General features: G+C 44.4%; 1 protein-coding gene across 1 annotated transcript in view; it reads left to right on the top strand.

Moving 5' to 3' along the window:
- LOC143291285 (speract receptor-like) overlaps positions 1–20,000 on the top strand; it is a 350,171-nt gene that overhangs the window by 210,117 nt on the left and 120,054 nt on the right. Inside the window, exons 3-4 of the mRNA XM_076601169.1 lie at positions 3,615–3,735; positions 7,342–7,488. Coding sequence (XP_076457284.1) covers positions 3,615–3,735; positions 7,342–7,488 — 268 coding nt within the window. The remainder of the gene's footprint in view (positions 1–3,614; positions 3,736–7,341; positions 7,489–20,000) is intronic.

The following is a 20,000-nucleotide window of genomic DNA, read 5'->3' as shown; positions in this document are numbered from 1 at the left end:
CTTCTCTCTCTTTCTTCCTTTCTTTGCTTCTCTCTCTCTGTGCCACTCTCCCTCCCTCCCTCTCTTTCTTCCTTTCTTTGCTTCTCTCTCTCTGTGCCACTCTCCCTCCCTCTCTCTCTTTCTTCCTTTCTTTGCTTCTCTCTCTCTCTGTGCCACTCTCCCTCCCTCTTTCTTCCTTTCTTTGCTTCTCTCTCTCTCTGTGCCACTCTCCCTCCCTCTCTCTCTTCCTTTCTTTGCTTCTCTCTCTCTCTCTGTGCCACTCTCCCTCCCTCTCTCTCTCTCTTCCTTTCTTTGCTTCTCTCTCTGTGCCACTCTCCCTCCCTCTCTCTCTTTCTTCCTTTCTTTGCTTCTCTCTCTCTCTGTGCCACTCTCCCTCCCTCTCTCTCTTTCTTCCTTTCTTTGCTTCTCTCTCTGTGCCACTCTCCCTCCCTCCCTCTCTTTCTTCCTTTCTTTGCTTCTCTCTCTCTGTGCCACTCTCCCTCCCTCCCTCTTTCTTCCTTTCTTTGCTTCTCTCTCTCTCTGTGCCACTCTCCCTCCCTCTCTCTCTTCTTCCTTTCTTTGCTTCTCTCTCTCTCTGTGCCACTCTCCATCCCTCTCTCTCTTATTCCTTTCTTTGCTTGTCTCTCTCTCTCTCTGTGCCACTCTCCCTCCCTCTCTCTCTTCTTCCTTTCTTTGCTTCTCTCTCTCTCTGTGCCACTCTTCCTCCCTCTCTCTCTTCTTCCTTTCTTTGCTTCTCTCTCTCTCTCTGTGCCACTCTCCCTCCCTCTCTCTCTTCTTCCTTTCTTTGCTTCTCTCTCTCTCTCTGTGCCACTCTCCCTCCCTCCCTCTCTTCTTCCTTTCTTTGCTTCTCTCTCTCTATGTCACTCTCCCTCCCCTCTCTCTCTCTCTTTCGTCCCCACCTCCTCACTTTCTCATGTTGATTTCGACGAGAATATAGTAGAACCTGTCAGTCTGTCCGCCTGTCTGATTCTCCCCCCCCCCCCGCCTCTCTCTCTCTCTCTCTGTCTGTCTCTCTCTCTCAATGCATTGACGTTTATGTCGTTAAACAATGAAAAAAGTGTCCTTGGTGTCCTTGGTGTCTTTGGTAACGTGATTGTCGACTGAATTTCCTGTCGAAAGACAATGGCAGTGAATTCAGTGCTGACGCATAATTCTATGACGAGACAGTCAACGGATGTTGACATTAACAGATAGGGGGGTAATGAGCCTCCGATGAAGTTCAAGGAGGAAGTAAATGAAAACCAGCCTGTTAGATAGGCGGTAGACAGGCGGAGACAATAGACGATTTTTTCATGACATCCATATCAAGATATGACAGCTAGATTACCGAAGCCCATGACAAAAAAAAGAAAGAGGAAAAAAAAAGACAAAAAAGACACCAACATGTTATTGATAACGTGTTAATACACAGGACATTAATGATTCCAAATAAGAAAACAACGATGATTTGTGGTATAAGATGCTTTAATTCACATAGTGCTTTGAACCAGTTAAAACTGTACATGTGACACACGCGACGGATGACACAATAAGCCGAGGTTCCGTGTGGCAGCATGCATTCAGTGCACGTAAAAGAACCCACGGCAACAAAATAATCGACCCTGGCAAAATTCTGTAGAAAACGCACTTGATTGTACAACGAATAACCTTGCTTATAAATACTGTAGAGAAGAGGAGGGGGCGGAAAAAAGGGGGGTGCTGCACAGTGGCGTGGCCGTCTCCCCGCGGAGAGCAGCCCGAATTTCGCACAGAGAAATCTGCTATGACAAATAGTTGTGCAATAGAATGCAATACAATAGAATGTTATACGACACAATACGGTACAATGTAATACTACATAACACAATAGCCTTTTACCATTATCACCGCCATCCTCTTCTCTTCCTTCTCCTCCTCCTCCTCCTCTTCCTCATTCTCCTCCTCGGCCTTCTGAATGATTCCCGATTGCAGTAGTTTGCTGCTCGAAAGGTCCAATATCGGGCAAAAAGAGAAGGAAAAAAAAAAGAAAGAAAAAGATATGTCTCACCACGACACAGGTTATTTGCCACTCAAAGATCTCATAAACCCGGTCTTTTAGCAATCGTCTGCCCCAATAATCCACTTGTCCTGTCTCTTACCCAGCCCAACATCCTTGCACACTTTCTAACGGATTTTGTCTTTTTTTTTAAACCAGCGAAAATGAAGACTGTAAAAACGAACACAAGCTTGAAAGCCTTTAAAACGTGTCGCAGTTGGCATTTTCAATTACCTGAACACCCCTTAAAGGTTTAATGAGCTTTTTCACACTGACAAAAAATAGCTCGAGAAAGTGGATGGGTGGGGGCTGGGGGTCAGGGGGGTGGGGGGGGAGAGAGAAACCGAACTGGCGCTTTTGATTACAACAGATTGGATTTCGGCCGTAATGACCTCGGTTTTTTTGTTTTCATTTGTTCACTTCTTGCATTCTTTCTTTCATGGTCTCCTCTGTAGTGAGGAAGGTTTAATGAGATTGGTTTCTAACTCTGCTTCCCTTTCTGTCTGTCTGTCTGTCTGATTCCCTCGCTTATGTCTCTGTCTATCTGTCCATCTGTCCGTCTCCTGCCTCTCTCTCTCTTACTGAAAACGTTAATGATTTGACTCTACCTGACATCATCTTTCATGCCCTTCATTCTCTGTCTGTCTGTATCACACACACACACACACACACACACACACACACACTCACACAGACAGAGACACACACACACATACACAGACACAGACACACACACACACACACACACACACACACACACACACACACAGAGGCATCGTAACCTTCACCTGGTCAAAAGCTGGGGCTTGTGTGTCTCAGTAAGCCAAAGAGCTCTGCTGGTGGAAGATACCTCTCTCATGGTAGGGACCACCGAAACTGGATGTATTTATTAAGTTGAAGGACACAGACCAAACAAACAGCGATCCATTGGTCATCCAGGTTGGGGGATGGTAGGTGGGCGAGGGGAGGCTATGGGGGGCGAGGGGGGGGGGGTTCGGTGGGCGTGGGGGGGCGTAAGGCATAGGTTGAGCACTCATAACCCGTATAAAAAACAAACAAACATACTCCAAACTCACGTTAGCTTAGAACGGGGCCGATGAAAAATACGACCCGCCAGAAGACTATAGTGTCAGTTTCAAAGTGTCGCAGCTCGACATACACACCACCATACACCAAATCTGCCCATAGAAATGGCGTGTCTGACCGGTTAGTGATAGAAAAATCAATCAGTTTGTCGTCCGATTTACACGAACTATTATTAGTCGGCATGTATTTATCGATTTCCCTCTGGGTGACTTAATTTGACTAGCTTATTGTTGAGTATGTAGATTGATAACGTTTGTTGGCGGAATGAGTGCTCAATGGATAGCAGTATTCTTAAAGTTGATTGACGCATTCGATGATTTATATGTTATGTTGATGGATTGTTCTATTGAGTGGTCGCTTGATTATTTCATTTTATTTTAATTTTGTTTTATCTGCTTTCTTATGTGTTTCACAGAGTCAAAAAGCACAGGTTTATAACGTACGTGATGATATCTTCAAACCCTAGTAGACTGATCGATTAACTGTTTTTCTTGTGTCCTTTTTTTTTCTCCAGACGCTGATAGAGCATGGGTTCAAAGTGACCTTCAGAAAGACCTACCCAGCCCCCTACATGCACGACCACATGGTTAATCCCTTCAACAAGATCGTGGACGAGACGTACCTGGAAACCCGGAGTGAGTCGTTATGGTGTTGTTGTCGTTGGTGTTGTTGTTGTCGTTGGTGTTGTTGTTGTCGTTGGTGTTGTTGTTATTGTTGATGGTATTGTTGCCGTCGTTCTGGACAATATCAATCATAGTTGAGTTGTTTTCGTTGTTATTGTTATGGTGGTGGTGAGGAGGAGGAGGACGACGATGATGGCCGTGATGGTGATGTGTTTTTTGTAGTAGGTGTGATGGTCGCAGTCGTCATTATTTTTTTGTTTATGTTTTTCGTGATTTTTTTTTTGATTTTTTTTATTGCTTCCTCTTGTTCTTCTTGTTCTTGTTCTTCTTGTTCTTGTTCTTCTTCTTGTTCTTGTTCTTCTTCTTCTTCTTCTTCTTCTTCTTCCTTTTCTTTCTTCAAATTGTTCTTTGTCTTACTGTACCCAGTCCATGATTACTCAGCAGAATTCACCATTGATTGAAGACAATGATTGAAGACAAAGCATTCTGACAAAACAAACCGTGGGCGGGATAGGATGGAGGGCAAGAAGAAGAAGAAGAAAAAAGAGAGAGAGAGAGAGAGAGAGAGAGAGAGAGAGAGAGAGAGAGACAGACAGACAGACAGACAGACAGACAGACAAGCAGACAGAGGTGGACAGACAACCAGAGCGACAACCAAACGACAGCCAAACAGACAAGGGACAGATCATGAGCCTTCGCCGACAAACAGAAACAAGAGAGGCAAGGCCTTCAAAACTCACTTGTGATACACTTAAAATAAAAAAAAGAAAGAAAGAAAGAAATATATATATATATATATATATATATATATATATATATATATATATATATATATATAATCGTTAAAATGCGTTCTGCATTTGCTATTATGAAGCTTCGCGTTTAAAAAAAAACAACAACAACATTTGAACATACTTTTTTAAAGGGCGATAAATCAATTGCGGTATTCGCAGTGAGAACGCTGTTTAAATCGTATTATTCTGGTGTATCTTGAGCATTCAAAAAATCTTTAAGGGCAATAGAAAATTCTTTTTAATGGCTATCGCCGCAATCACACTGCAACATTTAGCCGTTTTCACTTGATCTAGATAGATGCACAAGTTTAGTTACACTAAACTCTCTACTCTATTTGCATATAATTAGGCTTCATTTTTTATGTTTTTGTGCCCATCCCAGAGGTGCAATATTGTTTTAAACAAGATGACTGGAAAGAACTGAATTTTTCCTATTTTTATGCATAATTTGGTGTCAACTGATAAAGTATTTGCAGAGAAAATGTCGATGTTAAAGTTTACCACACACACACACACACTGACAACCGAACACCGGGTTAAAACATAGACTCACTTTGTTTACACAAGTGAGTCAAAAATGGGGAGAAAGCATACTCTCTGATAACATTTTAAATTTCCCTTGTGAGGTGAATTGTTTAGATCAGTTTCACTTTGGGGATATCTTCAAAAACCATTGATTATTTCTCGTGTCGACTCTCGGCGTTTGTGAAAAAAAAGGTTACTCGTGGTTTTGAGAGATTCAGCCGATTGCTGTGCTGAAATTGTTATTGATGGATTACTTTTGGTTCTGCATTTCTTTTTGTTTTGAGGGAGAAAGTGGTCGGAGCTGGAGGCTTGTGCGGTATGTATGGTCAGTTTGACCGGGCGGGCGGAATTGCAGGGGTCGGGAGGGGGTGGGGGTGGACATTAGAGCATGTTCCTTAGTGTAACGTCTTGTGATGTGTATTGTATCTTTTTGATGTATTCAAATGATGTGCATATGCTCGATTTTATCTTGGATGTGTGTATGACTATTCGTGACACCAACATTGCAAACTGTTGTACGAGAGCAGAAGATTTGAATTGCTCTTTCGCTTCCTGGTGACTTTACTGTTGTGTGCTTGTACTTTTTCTGGTTGTGAGTAACAAAATTGAAAAAAGAAAACAACAACAACAACAACAACAACAACAAACAAACAAAGAGTGTAACAAAAATGAAAAAAAAAACAAACAAAAAAACCCAAAGAGCGTAACAAAAATGAAAAAAAAACCCACAAAAAACAAAGGGTGTAACAAAAATGAAAAACAAAAAACAAAAAAACAAACAAAGAGTGTAACAAAAACATATAAAAAAAACAAACAAACAGAGTGTAACAAAAATTAACCCCCCAATAAACAACAACAACAAACAAACAAAGAGTGTAACAAAAATTAAAAACAATAACAACAGAAAACAAAGAGTGCAACACAAATGAAAAAAACAAAAAAAACAAACAAAGAGTGTAACAAAAATGAAAAAAAAAAACACAAAAAACAAACAAACAAACAAAACAAAAAAAAGCACACACACACAAAAACCCAACCCGAAACACACACGATATGGAGTAGCTGTGCACTGGAACACGTCCGCTTAATCAAGAAGCGAGGTGAACTGAGGTTGCGGGATCAAACCGCGCACTCACCATATTTTTCTTCCTCTCCGCAAGACCTTTGAGTGGTCTGGTCATTCGGGTGAGGCAATAGACCCGAGATTCCATGTGCATCGTGCGCTCAACACGGCAACAAAAGGTTTCTCCCTGGCATATTTCTGAAGAAAAAAATGCACTTTTATGTTTAAAAAGAAAATTCTTAAACATTTGCAGATCGACAAAACAGGAAACAAAAATAATTTGGTCACGCTGCACTGTGGCGAGGTGCACTCCTCCGGGAGAGCAGCCTGGATTTCACACAGAGAAATATGTTGTCACAAACAAGTAATACAATACAGCACAGTACAGTACAACAATTTTTCAATGTGGTGGAAGTGCTACTGGTTGCATGCAATACAATTCAGTACAGTATAATACAATGCGGTAAGATACGATACGATAAGTTAAGATGACATACGATGCAGTGCACTGCAATACGATGCGATGCGATGCGATGCGATGCGATGCGATTCAATGCAATGCATGCAATACAATATCACACCACACCATATCACAGCGCACCGCACAATAAAAAGATGGTGGTGGTGGTGCTACTGGTTGTATGCAATGAAATACTGAGCAATGCAATACAATGCAATCCAATACAATACAATACCATACAATATAATACCATACAATACAGTGCATTGCAACACAATACAACACAACACAACACAAGACAATACAATACAATACCACAAGGATGGTACATAGTTGGTGCTGCTGGTTTGCGGTTTCAGTTTCAGTTTCTCAAGGAGGCGTCACTGCTTTTGGACACATCAATATTATACGCTCCACCACATCTGCTAGGCAGATGCCTGACCAGCAGCATAACCCAGTGCGCTTAGCCAGGCCATGAGTTGCGTACCTATCAGAGTAGATTTCTTCTAAGGAATTTTGCCAGAGGACAAACACTCTGGTTGCCATGGGTTCTTTTTCAGTGCGCCATGCGCATGCCACACACGGACGGGACCTCGGTTTATCTCCTGAATGACTTCATGATTTCCCAGTCAAACTTGGGGAGAAAGAGCGAGCGAGAGAGAGAGAGAGAGCGGGATTCGAACCCCCCCCACACCCTCTCTTTATAATTATTGGCAGCTAGCTGAGCGTCTTAAACCGTTCTGCCACCTTCCTCCCTCTGCTGACTGTCGTTGCAGTCTACATCATGCTGGGCGAGTCGTACGAGTTCATCGGCCTGATGGACCACCTGCAGCGGCGTGGCCTCCTGGACAGCGGGGACTACTTCGTGGTGGGCGTGTGTCTGGACACCTTTGAGACTTCCAACACCAGGTTCTTTTTGGAAGGTACCTTACGGACAGTTAGTGTACGTTTTGTGTATGTGTGTTTGGCTAGCGTGTATGGGAGGGGGGTGTTAGTGTATAGGGGGTGGAGGTGTTGGGGTCGGGGGTGAGTGAGAAGGTGGAAGGGGGGTACGGGTTGTACTACACCTTTGAGACCTCCAACACCAGGTTCTTTCTGGAAGGTACCGACAGACAGTGTGTGTGTGTGTGTGTCTGTGTGTGTGTGTGTGTCTGTGTCTGTGTGTCTGTGTCTGTGTGTGTCTGTGTGTGTGTTTGTGTGTGTGTGTGTGTCTGTGTGTTTGACTTGTGTGGGACGATGTGTGTGTGTGTGAGTGTATGGGGAGGTTGGTCGGGCAGGTGAGTGAGAAGGTGGAAGGGGGTACGGGTTGTACAACTTTGAGACCTCCAACACCAGGTTCTTTCTGGAAGGTACCTTTGTGTGTGTGTGTGTGTGTGTGTGTGTGTGTGTGTGTGTGTGTGTGTGTCCACGATTGACATCCTCTGTCTCAGTTGGTCCGTCCGTCTCTCTGCCTATCTAACTGCTTGTCTGTCCGTCTGCCTGTCTTTCTATCTGCCTTTCTCACTCTCCCCCCACTCTCTCCAATCCTATCTCTCTAACATGTGTGCTGTCAAATGAATTTGTCGGCGTGTGTCTGCGTGTCTGTATGTGCTTGGATGTTTATCCATCTGCGAGCCAGTGCGATTTTATCAAATCCGAACGTGTCATTATTGATAAATATCAAGGAACTTCCGAGATACAGGCTGCACAGAAAGATAGGCCCCGTTAAATGATCAGTCTGCAGGAGTGATTTATTTTTGTTTCCTGCGTGTGTGTGTGTGTGTGTGTGTGTGTGTGTGTGTGTGTGTGTGTGTGTGTGTGTGTGTGTGTGTGCGTGCGTGCGTGCTCGCACGCGTGTGTGTGTGTATGTGCGTGCGTGCGTGTATGTGTGTGTGTGTGTGTGTGTGTGCGCGCGCGCGCTGTCTCTATACTTTCTAATTGTTCGCTTCTATTTCTGTCTCTCCGACTTTCTCACTCTCTCTCACTCTCTCTCACTCTCTGTCTCTCTCTGTCTCTCCCTCTCTCCCTCTCTCTCTTCCTCTTACTGAAGGTGAGGTTTTGACCATGTATTTTGCTCCAACATATAAAAGAAACAGTGAGATAATGGAGAGAGAGACAGAGAGGGGGGCGTGGGGGCAGAAAAAGAGGGTTAGAGAGGGGGAGATCCTCATTTGAAATCATTTGGGGACACCTTTATTCCATACAAGCGATCGTTTCAAAGTCACTTACCTAAGCAAGAGAGAGAGAGAGAGAGAGAGAGAGAGAGAGAGAAGCAGAGACAGAGACAGAAAGAGAGAGAGAGCATTTATTTTCCTTAATTAAACCATTCATTCATTAGGCCATGACCTTCCATGAAGCAAGAGAGGATCAGGACCACGCATTTCCATTACACAAATGATGACGAATATGAAAGACAAGAGGAGGGATATAACAGAACTGATTTAATTGTTTTTGAGACTGCGATTTCTTTTAACATATTTGATGGAGGCTTTATTTAGACACAGAGGGGAGAGAGAGAGAGAGAGAGAGAGAGAGAGAGAGAGAGAGAGAGAGAGAGAGAGAGAGATGGCGTGTGTGTGTGAACGAAAAGCAAAGCGCATGCATTGTCATTCCATTCACTTTCATTTGTCCGCCTTGTCTGTATCTCCTTGAGCGAATGAAGGCGACAGTGCTGAGAGAGAGAGAGAGAGAGAGAGAGAGAGAGAGAGAGAGAGAGAGAGAGAGAGAGAGCACGAACGAAACTTTGGGGGTTTTATTTGATGATCGTGGGACATATTGGCTCGCACCAATGACTATACCGGTAATCACCTCCTCTTCTTATAGGAGACTGATGTAAAAAGACGTTCTTCATCAGGCATTCATTTGAACTGATTTGGGGACAGCTCCATTCTTAACTTGTCATCTCCCATCAAAGGCTGACATTGAGGGAAGAGCTTTTAGGAGTGTGGGAGGGGGAGAGCATGATGAGGAAGCGAAATTGGGCGGGCGAGGACAAATATTTCCAGCCATCCCTCATCAAGGAATGTCGTCATGGCTTCTTGATATGTTGCCGCCAGTGTGGGTATCATCTGATTCTAGAGTTCTAGTTACTGTGCAGTCAGATTATGATTATTCTTGTTTGCAGAAGGATTACAGACATACGTATGGAGTACTGCTGATCTTGAGAGTACTCTTTAAGCCTCCCTGGCGACAGACGAACCATGATGGGTTGGGTTTTTTGTTTGTTTTGTTTTGGAGGGGTGGGGGTGTGAGGGGGAGGGTTGAGCAGGAAACTCTCTACTCTTAGTTAATCGGCTGCTTATAACAAACGATATAACCACGTGTCCTACCTGGGAGATTGGGGGAAATGACCATTCTCACCACGCGATCATTTGACTTACGTTGGGGGAGGGACCCTTTGCTTCTTAAAGTGGCCATCTGTTATCAAAGTCTGGTGTCGCCTGAGGACTCCTTGGAGTGAGGAGAGCGAGGAATCAGGAGAAAGAGAGAAGGAGTGAAGGCATGCACTTCTAGAAACCCATCCCTCGTTTTGAATTCCAGAATGTTGTTACCACCCGGTATTCCGTACCATCAGATTCTGTTACTTTTGTGCAGTCGGTTCGATTTTTTTTTCTTCTGTTTTGCAGTGTGATAGCAGGAGGGACCGATCAGTCAAGCAGCCTAAAGAAAAAATACGTCACATACTGTGCACACATTTTTAGCAGGAGCTCAACCAGTTTAGAGACGGTAAGTTAGCTTACACGTTTAGTGATAAGGGAAGGGAAGGGAAACGTTATTGAAAAGATGGACATCCTTAAAGTCTACAGAACTGGAGTCGGGATAGAGGACGTGGGATGCTGCGTGAGGGTATGAAGATAATTTAAGACAATTACAGACGTAGGCTGGAAATTCTCAGACGTTGTCAAGACCAAACTCCCTAGAATATTGACACTGTGTCTTACCCTTTCCTCCCACCCCTAACACCCGCAACCCGTACTTCCCTCATCCACACACACACACACACACACACACACACACACACACACACACACACACACACACACACACACACACCTTATCAATATTGTATATTGTGTGTATTGTGTAAAATCAATATGTAAAATAAAACTAGAATCTGTATCTTTCTAGTAACATTTCTCTTCTCTTGTCACTGAACTTGTAATCTTGCTCACCTTATCTCTAAACTGTGTGCACGGTATGTGACGTATCTTGTGAAGAACGCGAGAGTATCTCAATAAGGTAGCGTCAGCATTGAAGACTATAGAAATGAAATCATTAGCTGGTAGGGAGAGACGAAGGGTAGGGAAACTGAAAGACGTGTTTAGTGAGGAACACAAAAGTATTTCAAGAAGATAGGATCAGCACTGAAGAAGATACGAATGAAATCATTAGCAGGTATGGAGAGAGGAAGAGTGGATAAACTGAAAGACGTATTTAGTGAGGAACACAAAAGTATTTCAAGACGATAGCATCAGCACTGAAGAAGATATAAATGAAATCATTAGCAGGTAGGGAGAGAGGAAGGATAGAAGAAAAAAAAACTGAAAGAGAGAGAAAGAGGCAGAGACGGATAGATAGCATACTCTTTTAAAGTCATATTGGAATTGATTCCTATGGGGACAGTCCTGTGAAAGGCTGTAATCGTGCTTTTGCTCTGGGAGAATGTTGGAAAATGATATCATCATCAGGCATTTATTTCAACGAATTCTAGGGAGGACTGCTGGCTTTTTAAAGGGTCATCTTTTATAGAAAGGCTAGTATTGCGCTTGAGGATCAGTTTTCATAAAAAGAGCGTTTCTGTGTGAGGAAGAAGACAGAAAGAAGTGGAGAGCAGCGAGAGCAGACGTCTCTTCCCATCCCTCGTTGTGAACTGAGGGCCATCATCGACTGGTACTTTACCACCAGAATGAGTTTCTTCCTGGGTTCTAGAGCTCTGGCACAGTCTATCAGAATTTCTCATTTGCAAAAGGGATCACACAAGAATAAACCTTTCCGTCGAGAAGCTTACAGGGGTGGGTAGTGTGGGTGGTGGGACAGGGTGCACGGGACGGTGCGTGGGTGTGGATGGTGAGGGTATAGCAGAGTAAAGGCGATTACAGAAGGAAGCTGACATTGTCCATGTCAGACATTGTCACATCAACACCGTCCACAGATTGTTGACTCTGTGTCTTAGGAGTGGGGGGGGGGGGGGGGGGGGGGGGGAAGAAGCACATCCCCCACACCCTCCCGCCCTTCCGCCCTCCTCAACACACACTAAAACCTTTGCGACATCGTCCTTAATGTGCAGTCTCAAGTCACAAGATCACAGCGCAACAAAGTTTGTATTTCCCGTAACATTTTCCTTCTACCAGGAAACGTCAAGGTTTTGAGACCAACTCGGTTTTGACTGTAAGTTATATATGCATAGTATATTTTGTGGTTTGTTTTGTAAGAAATATTAATTGCTTGATGGAGCAAACTCCAGACTGATTGCTGAAAATATTGATAGAGCCACAAGAAGGTAGAGAGGCAAGAAGAGGAGAGAGAGAGGGAGGGGGGGAGGGAGGGGGGGGGGGGCACTAGAGGCAGTTAGACAAGGAGATGTATTCTTTTAAAATCATCATTAAACGACTTCTATCAAAGGCAACAGTAGCGAGCACATTCTATGAGTATGTAGAAATATAAAAAAAAGACTTTATCGGATTTTTTTTAAAGTGTTCTATGGATCGCTTTCTTTTTCAGCAGATATCTCTTATCAATGCATATTCTTGCCTCAGGACAAGAGAGCTTTCGAGAGTCAGGAAAGGGAAGAGGAGAAGGAAAGAAACAGGGGGAAGGGGGTTGGGCGGGGGGGGGGGGGTTGATAGGGGGTGGGGCGATGGTTGGGGCAACTGTCTCCAGGCATCTCTCGTTATGGTTCAAATATCGTCGTCGTCTGGTATTTTACCAGACAACGGACCATCTGGAAATTATCACTCTCGCCCCAATCTATCACTATGGCACGTTCGTTCAGAATTTCTTCTTCTTTTTTTCTTTTAAAGGATTACACAAGGATCGAAATGGCAGACGAACAAGCATACAAGGGCAGGCGTTTGGATACGGGGTTATAGGGTGGAGCTCGGTGATTCTTGTGGGTACATAGGACAAGAAGATCACAGAGGCAGGCTTGAACTATCCATACCAGGCATTGTTAGAGAGAAAACACCGCGCCTCCAAAATATTGACACAGTGTCTTTGAAGACAGAAAGAAAGAAAAGAACAGAAAAGAAAAGAGAAAACTAAACACAAGAACACTCGTATACACCACGAAAAGATCCCCACCGCAGCACTGCGTATTGTGTCGCCAACAGACTTGCTCAGGGCAGTTTATCTTTCCAGTGACTTTCGTGCCTTCAACAAACGTTTCGTTTTGTGGGCTGTCACGAAGCTGGCTGGACCCGGAATCATGTGTACACAGTCAGTATTGATTCTGGAGAGGACAATCGGGACTGTTTCACAAAAGAAGGGTCAAAATCGATGTCAGTGCAGATGGAATCTTTTGAGGGAGGGAAGGTGCTGTGAAGACACCGAGAACAAAAGGAGAGAGAAAAGGAGACCGGAAGAAAGAAAGAGAGTGAGTGGAGGGATAAACAGACAGGAGAAAAAGAGCCAGGAAGGAGAAAGATAGATGAGGAGAGAGAGAAAATTTGACATACATAATTACATAGCCTTTAAAGGGAAGGCAGTGGTGGGTGGTAATGGAAGAACAGAGAAAAAGGAAGAAAGGAAAACACACACACACACACACACACACACACACACACACACACACACACACACACACAGAGAGAGAGAGAGAGAGAGGGGGAGAGAGAGGAGCTGGGGTGGAGTCGAGGGAGAAAGAGTGTGAGATGGCGCACAACAGTTTGGAAACCTGCGGGGGAACGGCTGTGCCGAGCTAGGAGAAGCTAGTAGCTGAGGCAGCAGCGAGACAGACAGATGGCAGTGGACCTCTCGGGTGGCGGGGGCCTTATGTGCCGCAGGGCACAAAGAGGATTCAGATAAGATAAAACCGCAGTGGGAAAGACGAGAAAGAGGAGAATGGGTGACAGGCAAGGACTGGTACCCACAATATCACACCCTTTTATGCAAAACAACACTGCGTTCCTGCGAGACCTGGTAAAAAAAAGAAAAAAAAACAAAAAAACACACCAAAAAACACACACACTAAAAAAAAAAAAGAAAAAAAAGGGGTTTTGTCTTTCTTTCTTTCTTTCTTTCTTTCTTTCTTTCATTCATTCTTTCTAATGATTCCTCTGTTCCATCTCCCAAAGCTTCTCAGCTCACAGAGCTTCCTCAGAGAACTGGGCAGCAGCATTTTCATCCGGAAGATATATGTGCACAGCCACGTTTAGATTTGTTTTTATTTCGATTTTATTTCTTTTTCATATGGCAAACAAATGAAGCAGGCTTTAAATTACTAAAACGAAAATATACGTAGAATCTGAAAGAAAGAAAGAAATATAGTGAGAGAAGGGAGATGGAGAGAGAGACAGATAGGGGCGGGAGCATTATATATACTGGGGTGAGACATCGACACTAACACTGAGATATTCGTGTCTTTGGGTGAAGGGAGAAGGGTTGAGAGCGAGACAAACCAAACAAACAGAGAGAAAGGAGAGAGAGAGAAAGAGAGAGAGAGAGAGAGAGAGAGGAGAGAGAGAGAGAACGAGAGAGGGAGGGGCAGAGAGAGAGAGAGAGAGCTGGGGTGGAGGGGAGGGAGAAAGAGTGTGAGATGGCGCACAACAGTTTGGAAACCTGCGGCTGTGCCGAGCTAGGAGAAGCTAGTAGCTCAGACAGCAGCCAGACAGACAGACAGCAGTGGACCTCTCGGGTGGCGGGGGCCTTATGTGCCGCAGGGCACAAAGAGGATTCAGATAAGATACAACCGCAGTGGGAACGACGGGAAAGAGGAGAAAGGGTGACAGGCAAGGACTGGTACCCACAATATCACACCCTTTTATGCAAAGCAACACTACGTTCCTGCGAGACCTGGTAAAAAAAAAACACACAAAAAACACACACACGCAAAAACAAAAAAAAAATCCCAAAACCCACACACTAAAAAGTAAAAGGGGTTTTGTCTTTCATTCATTCTTTCTGTCTTTCTTTCTAATAACGTCTCTAATCCATCTCCCAAAGCTTCTCAGCTCACAGAGCTTCCTCAGAGAACTGGGCAGCAGCATTTTCATCCAGAAGTTATATGTGCACAGCCACGTTTAGATTTGTTTTTATTTCGATTTTATTTCTTTTTCATATGGTAAAGTAAGACAATGACGAAGCAGGCTCTGGATTGCTTGAACGAAAACGTACACATAATTTGAAACAAAGAAAAAAATAGAGTGAGAGAAGGGAGATGGAGATGGAGAGAGACAGACAGACAGACAGACAGAGACAGAGAGGGGCGGGGGTATTATATATACTGGGGTGAGACATTGACACTAACACTGAGATATTCGTGTCTTTGGGTGAAGGGAGAAGGGTTGAGAGCGAGACAAACCAAACAAACGGAGAGAGAGAAAGGAGAGAGAGAGAGAGAGAGAGAGAACGAGAGAGGGAGGGGAATAGAGAGAGAGAGAGAGCTGGGGTGGAGGGGAGGGAGAAAGAGGGTGAGACGGCGCACAACGGTTTGGAAACTTGCGAAAGGGGAACGGCTGTGCCGAGCTAGGAGAAGCTAGTAGCTGAGACAGCAACGAGACAGACAGACAGCAGTGGACCTCTCGGGTGGCGGGGGGGCCTTATGTGCCGCAGGGCACAAAGAGGATTCAGATAAGATACAACCGCAGTGGGAACGACGAGAAAGAGGAGAAAGGGTGACAGGCAAGGACTGGTACCCACAATATCACACCCTTTTATGCAAAAAAACACTGCGTTCCTGCGAGACCTGGTAAACACACACACACACACACACACACACACACACACACACACACACACACACATACACACACAAAACACCCCAAAAACCCACACACTAAAAAACAAAAGGGGTTTTGTCTTTCATTCATTCTTTCTTTCTTTCTTTCTAATAACGTCTCTGTTCCATCTCCCAAAGCTTCTCAGCTCACAGAGCTTCCTCAGAGAACTGGGCAGCAGCATTTTCATCCAGAAGTTATATGTGCACAGCCACGTTTAGATTTGTTTTTATTTCGATTTTATTTCTTTTTCATATGGTAAAGTAAGACAATGACGAAGCAGGCTCTGGATTGCTTGAACGAAAACGTACACATAATTTGAAACAAAGAAAAAAATAGAGTGAGAGAAGGGAGATGGAGATGGAGAGAGACAGACAGACAGACAGACAGACAGAGACAGAGAGGGGTGGGGGTATTATATATACTGGGGTGAGACATTGACACTAACATTGAGATATTCGTGTCTTTGGGTGAAGGGAGAAGGGTTGAGAGCGAGACAAACCAAACAAACGGAGAGAGAGAAAGGAGAGAGAGAGAGAGAGAACGAGAGAGGGAGGGGAATAGAGAGAGAGAGAGAACTGGGGTGGAGGGGAGGGAGAAAGAGTGTGAGACGACGCACAATGGTTTGGAAACCTGCGAAAGGGGAACGGCTGTGCCGAGCTAGGAGAAGCTAGTAGCTGTGACAGCAACGAGACAGACAGACAGCAGTGGACCTTTCGGGTGGCGGGGGCCTTATGTGCCGCAGGGCACAAAGAGGATTCAGATAAGATACAACCGCAGTGGGAAAGACGAGAAAGAGGAGAAAGGGTGACAGGCAAGGACTGGTACCCACAATATAACACCCTTTTATGCAAAGCAACACTACGTTCCTGCGAGACCTGGTAAAACACACACACACACACACACACACACACACACACACACACACACACACACACACATACACACACAAAACACCCCAAAAACCCACACACTAAAAAATAAAAGGGGTTTTGTCTTTCATTCATTCTTTCTGTCTTTCTTTCTAATAACGTCTCTGTTCCATCTCCCAAAGCTTCTCAGCTCACAGAGCTTCCTCAGAGAACTGGGCAGCAGCATTTTCATCCTGGAGTTATATGTGCACAGCCACGTTTAGATTTGTTTTTTATTTCGATTTTATTTCTTTTTCATATGGTAAAGTAAGACAATGACGAAGCAGGCTGTGAATTGCTTGAACGAAAACATACACAGAATTTGAAACAAAGAAAGAAATAGAGTGAGAGAAGGGAGATGGAGAGAGACAGACAGACAGAGACAGAGAGGGGCGGGGGGTATTATATATACTTGGGTGAGACATTGACACTAACACTGAGATATTCGTGTCTTTGGGTGAAGGGAGAAGGGTTGAGAGCGAGACAAACCAAACAAATGGAGAGAGAGAAAGGAGAGAGAGAGAGAGAGAGGGGGGGGCAGAGAGAGAGAGAGAGAGAGAGAGAGAGCTGGGGTGGAGGGGAGGGAGAAAGAGGGTGAGACGGCGCACAACGGTTTGGAAACTTGCGAAAGGGGAACGGCTGTGCCGAGCTAGGAGAAGCTAGTGGCTGAGACAGCAACGAGACAGACAGACAGCAGTGGACCTCTCGGGTGGCGGGGGCCTTATGTGCCGCAGGGCACAAAGAGGATTCAGATAAGATACAACCGCAGTGGGAACGACGAGAAAGAGGAGAAAGGGTGACAGGCAAGGACTGGTACCCTCAATATCACACCCTTTTATGCAAAACAACACTGCGTTCCTGCGAGACCTGGTAAAAACACACACACAAAAAACAACACACACAAAACAAACCCAAAAACCCACACACTAAAAAACAAAAGGGGTTTTGTCTTTCATTCATTCTTTCTTTCTTTCTTTCTAATAACGTCTCTGTTCCATCTCCCAAAGCTTCTCAGCTCACAGAGCTTCCTCAGAGAACTGGGCAGCAGCATTTTCATCCGGAAGTTATATGTGCACAGCCACGTTTAGATTTGTTTTTATTTCGATTTTATTTCTTTTTCATATGGTAAACAAATGAAGCAGGCTTTAAATTGCTAAAACGAAAATATACGTAGAATCTGAAAGAAAGAAAGAAATATAGTGAGAGAAGGGAGATGGAGAGAGAGAGAGAGGGGGGCGGGGTAATTATATATACTGGGGTGAGACATCGACACTAACACTGAGATATTCGTGTGAAGGGAGAAGGGTTGAGAGCGAGAAAAACCAAATAAAGGGAGAGAGAGAAAGGAGAGAGAGAGCGAGAGAGAGAGGGGGTAGAGAGAGAGAAAGAAAGAAAGAGAAAGGAGCAGAGACAGAGAAAGGAGCAGAGAGAGAGAGACAGAGAGAGCGACAAGGGCAGAAACAGGCAGAGGAGAATTTTTTTTAAGTGTTACGTTTCTCCAAATACCCACCACGACCCCCCCACCCTCCCTTTTTATTTATTTATTTATTTATTTTTAAACCGTGTCACATCTGAGGCCAGCTCTTTAACCAACAGAAAGGTTTCCGTCACCAAAGCGTCACGTCTGATGGTCTGCAGGGGGATGGCCGCCCGTCCGACAGGAATGAATCCACTGTGTACAGTCTGCCTACTGGGTGCTCTTGGGGACGGCTTCACGACGGCAGCAGCATCAGTATCGTTAAAGACGGAAATGGAGTTATTGAATAAAAGGGGGGAGGATGCCAATGTTTCCTTCAAGTTGTAAATAGAAGTAATGTGTAGAGAAAAGAAAGGGAGGAAGAGACAGAGGGAAGTGAAGGAAGGGGGTCCATCGTGGTATGAGGGGGCAGAGAGAGAGAGAGAGAGAGAGAGAGAGAGAGAGAGAGAGAACTCGAAATCGAACTCGAATAGTTTAATCAGTATATGCCATGGCCCCTTCTGAAGGGGGTACAGTATTTGTGAATAATTCATACAAATTTTCAGAGTAACTCATTGAAGCAGTAATATACTGACAGAAGGCATTACAAAAGCGCACAGTAAGCAGTCAGTTAAAATCAGCTAAGCATAATGGCGCATCTCTTAAAAGCTTTGTATAAATACATACACACATTCCTTACTACTGGCTCACTTCGAGTTGCCATAAGCAACGCAGTCCGGAACAGGGAAAGAGAGAGAGAGAGGGAGAGAAGATAGATAAGCGGAAGAGAGAGAGAGAGAGAGAGAGAGAGAGAGAGAGAGAGAGAGAGACATACATATACATAGGTAGATAGATGGATATATATATATATATATATATACATACATAAAGAGAGAGAGACAGACAGACAGACAGAGGCAGTTAGACGGAAACAGAGACAGAACAGACAGAGACATACATACAGAGACAGCCACAGAAGATCAGTCAATTCAACGATTTTTTTTTCCTTCCAGCATTGCCCTGCACGGATAGCCATTATTAGACCATGTCACTTCTCCGAAAAGGTTTCCGTCACTAAATCGTTACGTCTAGTGGTCTGCTGGAAGCTGGCTGCCAGGTCTGTCAGGAATGAATTTAACTGTGCACATCATGTGCACTGGGTGCTGTGTCGACACGGAAACAGTTTTACGAAGGCAAGCAGCACCAGTTTCGGTATTTTTTTTTATTTTATTTTAAATTATATTATAGATGTCAATGGAATTAAAGGGTGAATGGGAGGGAGAGACGACTGGAGAAAGGGTAAGGATGGGTGGTGAGGTGTTTGGGGCAGAGACAGACAGACAGACAGAGAGAGAGAGAGAGAGAGAGAGAGAGAGAGAGAGAGAGAGAGAATAACACAGGTGGATGGAAAGAGAGTGTACAGGTGAAAGTAGAGAAGACAGAGGCATAGAGAAAAGAGAACAGTGTGTGTGTGTGTGTGTGTGTGTGTGTGTGCGCGTGTGTGTGTGAGTGTGTGTGTGTGATATACAGACAGCCAGAGAGACAATCAGATACAGACAGAGAGCCATACGAGATCAGTCGATTCATCGATTTTATTTCTTCTGCTTTAAACCTAATAGCCATCATCATGCCATGCCCCGCTTCTCAGATCAGCTCTTCATTAATCAATCAACGGAAAGGATTCCGTCACTAAATTGATGCAGACTGATGGTCTTCAGGAACCTGGCTGTCTGTCCATCTGGAATGAATGAACTTTGCACAGTCTGTAAGAAGTAGGCGTTGTGTGGACTTGGGAGTGGCATCACGAAGGCAGCAGCACCAGTACCATTAAAGATGTAAATGAAAAGTAATGCATAAAAGAGGGTGGGGGTGGGTAGACTAGACGAAGAAAAGGATGGGGAAGTAGGGTATGGAGGCAGAGAGAGAAAGCGAGAGAGAGAGAGAGAGAGAGAGAGAGAGAGAGAAACAGAATGAGGGAGGGAGGGAGAGGGTCCCTATGTCTGAGGTATATATATATATATATATATATATATATATATATATATATATATACATATGGAGTGGTGACCTAGAGGTAACGCGTCCGCCTAGGAAGCGAGAGAGAATCTGAGCGCGCTGGTTCGAATCACGACTCAGCCGCCGATATTTTCTCCCAC

Source organism: Babylonia areolata, chromosome 1, assembly GCF_041734735.1.
Source record: "Babylonia areolata isolate BAREFJ2019XMU chromosome 1, ASM4173473v1, whole genome shotgun sequence".
Classification (NCBI taxonomy): Eukaryota; Metazoa; Mollusca; class Gastropoda; order Neogastropoda; family Buccinidae; genus Babylonia; species Babylonia areolata.
This window is presented reverse-complemented; position numbering and strand designations above follow the sequence as displayed.